Source organism: Amphibalanus amphitrite, unplaced genomic scaffold (assembly GCF_019059575.1).
Source record: "Amphibalanus amphitrite isolate SeventyFive unplaced genomic scaffold, NRLGWU_Aamphi_draft 000197F_arrow, whole genome shotgun sequence".
Classification (NCBI taxonomy): Eukaryota; Metazoa; Arthropoda; class Thecostraca; order Balanomorpha; family Balanidae; genus Amphibalanus; species Amphibalanus amphitrite.
Genome location: NW_024881692.1, coordinates 42,296 through 45,717, shown reverse-complemented (window position 1 = coordinate 45,717; position 3,422 = coordinate 42,296). Strand labels below are relative to the sequence as shown.

General features: G+C 48.9%; 1 protein-coding gene across 1 annotated transcript; it reads left to right on the top strand.

Moving 5' to 3' along the window:
* The first annotated feature begins 1,509 nt into the window (after positions 1-1,509).
* Positions 1,510-2,575, top strand: LOC122384711. Its single transcript, XM_043372377.1, has one exon. The coding sequence runs from the start codon at positions 1,703-1,705 to the stop codon at positions 2,174-2,176; it is 474 nt and encodes a 157-aa protein (XP_043228312.1). The 5' UTR covers positions 1,510-1,702; the 3' UTR covers positions 2,177-2,575.
* Positions 2,576-3,422: the final 847 nt, after the last annotated feature.

Genomic DNA, 3,422 nt, shown 5'->3' with positions numbered 1-3,422 from the left:
GAGATATCAAGGGGGGGTCGTAAACAGCCCCCCCCCCCTGCCACTAATAGGGGGTAGCCAGGAGCCTGCCACTAATAGGTTGTAAGGAGGTCATTAAAGTGAAACAAAAACACGATATCTTGAAATACCTTTACAACGAGCCTTAAATGAAGTGTGAATTGTGCAATTAAATCAGATTAAGCTATGCGAAGAGCAAATACACTGTGTGTGAGATCAATTTTTTATAAAACATTCGTAAAATCCAACGAGAGGAAGAAAGCATGGTGCAGCGAGCCTGGTGGGGCCCCGATCAATGATCTCGTCTTATTGAACGTCATTTTCGATGACTTCCCGAGGCGACAACTATTCTGGGTCGCTGCGTCGTCCCACGCTTACGAGAACTGTCAAACAGCGCTGCCCAGTTCCAAAGAACAGTCACCCCGGAGGGCTGCGGAGGGGGGGGGGGGGTGGCCCGGAGGGCGACACTGACCTCAGCCGATCGACCACCCGTCGCGATCACGTGAGCTGAAGTGTTCTCGGGCTAGCTCCAGTGAGCTGTGCTGGGTGATGGTAAACTAATAGTGAGCTCCAGCGGCAGTGGGCTTGTCAAAAGGTCCAAAGAAACAGAGGCTATTCAGTTCTCAATATTTCCTCATGCGTGACGAAAACCCAACGAATAAGCATGTATTATTTTGAATTATACTTCACGGTATGGGCTAAAGGAGCAAGTTTCTTCACAAGGTCAAAGCATAGTTTATTAAGAAAACGGTGAGAGAAATCATAAGCTGGGTTAAACAGTTTAGGCTGTTCTTTTAGATAAAAGTTAAGTCCCATCGAAAATCATGCTCGGCATTAAACATTTATTCCGTAACCATTGGTAAATAGTGAATTTAAACGTTGGTGAAATATGCCGGGCGGTGTTGATTGCATTAGAAATAGTTCGAGAATAGCCGTTGCCTATTCCGTAGCTGCTCCCTGTGACCTTTCTTGTTACAAATAGCGATGGAAAATAACATGGAATGAATGGCAATGGAAATAGCAGTCGACATGGGCAGGAGAAGAAAATGCAGTTGTAGGACGATGAATTCGGCTACTAAGCTACTCCGTGCCAACTGTCTCTTGTTCTTTACTTTATGTAGACAATCCTGCATTCATAAATATTGCTCAAAAGTCAAAACTAAAGAAAAACTATCGCAGTATCGCAGTATGGCCAGAGAACATCAGAACAATTGCGTCATCATCCCGTCATCCCGTCATCCCGCAGAGTCAGTCAGAACATGATAAATTGACCAGATGAACTGCCCTTCATGCTTCAAACTCAGTCTGTGGGCAGCGCTGTCAGTTCAGACGTGTGAAACAATCTGGCGGCGTGCATTCCTCGATCGCGTTCGATCGGAGCGGGTCTGCCCCCTCCCCCCTCAATCTGTGCGCGCGCTGCGGTTGTCGACGTCGGCGTCTCACGGGTCCCGGGGCCATAAAACATCGGCGTCGGAGCGGAGACGTCCAGACAGGTGCCGGCGACGGTGGCTGCCGGGTGTGGAGCGTGGCAATCCGTGAAATACAGCCCTACTGGGATTCGTACACGATCGAACTAGCCTTTGCTGGTTGCTTGTTGAGTTTGCATATCAAACGAACTCGGAATTAAAGAAGAGTTCTTACCAGATCGAGCGGCTCTGAAGATACAAGTGAAGGAACAGCGAACAGGAAGCAGGCAGCTGTGAAGATGTCATCTTGCGACAATCTGTCGGAGAAGGAGCGGGAGCCCAGCGCCGGTCCCCACTCCTACCGCCGTAACGGTGCCCTCGGACCGGGCCGACTGAGCCGCTCTGTGGAGGAGACCCCCAGCGAGTCCCGGCGACCCCTGCGACCGTCACTCGCCGTGCAGAGTCGCAGTGTTGACTCCTCCCCGGTGAGCGCGCCCGGTCAGCGGCGAGGGGTGTCCTTCCAGCTGCCCGAGTCGCGTGCCTCGGCAGTCAGCCGGGTGGCCGCGCTGGCCCAGCGGGTCAAGCAGCTGGCTGTCTCCGCTGCGGCCTCCAGTGGTGGTCAGACCAAGCCCGATAAGGCCCCCAAGAGGATCCTGCGCCAGCCGGTGGTGCACGTGTATGTGCGCGGAGCGTCCGGCCTGCCTACCCAGAGGGTTCCTCTGGCTGCCGTGTATCGTGTGTCCAGAGACTTCAGAGCCTCATCAGTGTCATAATCTGGCCGAAAGAGAGCCACCCAAAGTTCCTAGGCTCCATCTCAAGTGGCTGTGTTCAAGGCGCTCGTGCACAAGATGTACCGGAATAGAGCCATGTGCGGTATGCAGATGTATTCAAAGTTACCTGTGTATCCTGTAGGTAGTCTTGTGTAGTGTCGACGAACTCGTCATCTATGTCCTATCATCTGACGGTGACGCTTGTCGTCTGCTGTATCTCTTCTGTCATGTCTAGCAAATACCTCGCAAGTGTCGTCTCGAAAGTATTACGGTATACCTAACTGTAAGACCTTTTGATGTACATATCTCAATTGATGATGTTCAAAGATGTGTTACACGCCTCACTGAAACGTATCAGCTTCAGCCAACCGAATGCATATTGTTGTCACCCTATCATGTTCATATAGAAAATACATAATTATACATTACGACATCTCTGACACTGACAATGTGATTGAAATGCTCGAGCCTCGGGGATTTGAGTTTAACCCGCGCCCCACTGGGGTCTGTGTATAACACGCCCTACTGGGGGGGGGGGGGGGGCTATTCATAGCCCCCCCTCCTAACTCCGAAACTACTGGGCCGATCGTCAAAATTCAAACGGCGTCTGATAGCCCCGGAAAAACTGTCGAGCGAAACCTAATTTCATTGACCTCGAGGTCACCGATGACGTCACAGGTCAGGTCAAAGTAAAAATTATTAGCACTTTGGCTTGTTCACATTTTGGGCTCTGGCCGCCGTCTTACAAGTCAGATCAGGCTCATTTTTGGTTTCCACACTCGTGAACAGATGCTCTAGATACCTTGAGGGTACCAAACTTGTACTTTGATTTTCAGGTCAGGGTCAGGTCATCACAGGTCACGAAAATATTATATCATGCGTCGGTCACGTGACACATGTTTTATGGTCCATTTAGGCCATATATTTCGAATTTGATGTCGTCTGTGTCATTCAAGGTCATTTTGAGTCGAAATTAGCTTAGGTCAGGTCACTTTCAGGTCAAAAAAGGTCAAATTTTGAAGTTGAAATTTTTCAACAAAAAAGGTGTCTATTGGATGCAGTTTGAGCTCAGGAACACGATGGTGCCATTTATATTGGTGTACGATGCCAAATACGTACTGAAAAATTGATTTGAAAAATTAATAATTGTGAATTTTTTGCAATAATGCGTATAACTTGGCCATTTTTGAAGATATTTAGCTAAAACTTGCTAGAGTTAGTCATAATCATGCGTTCTGTCACATATATT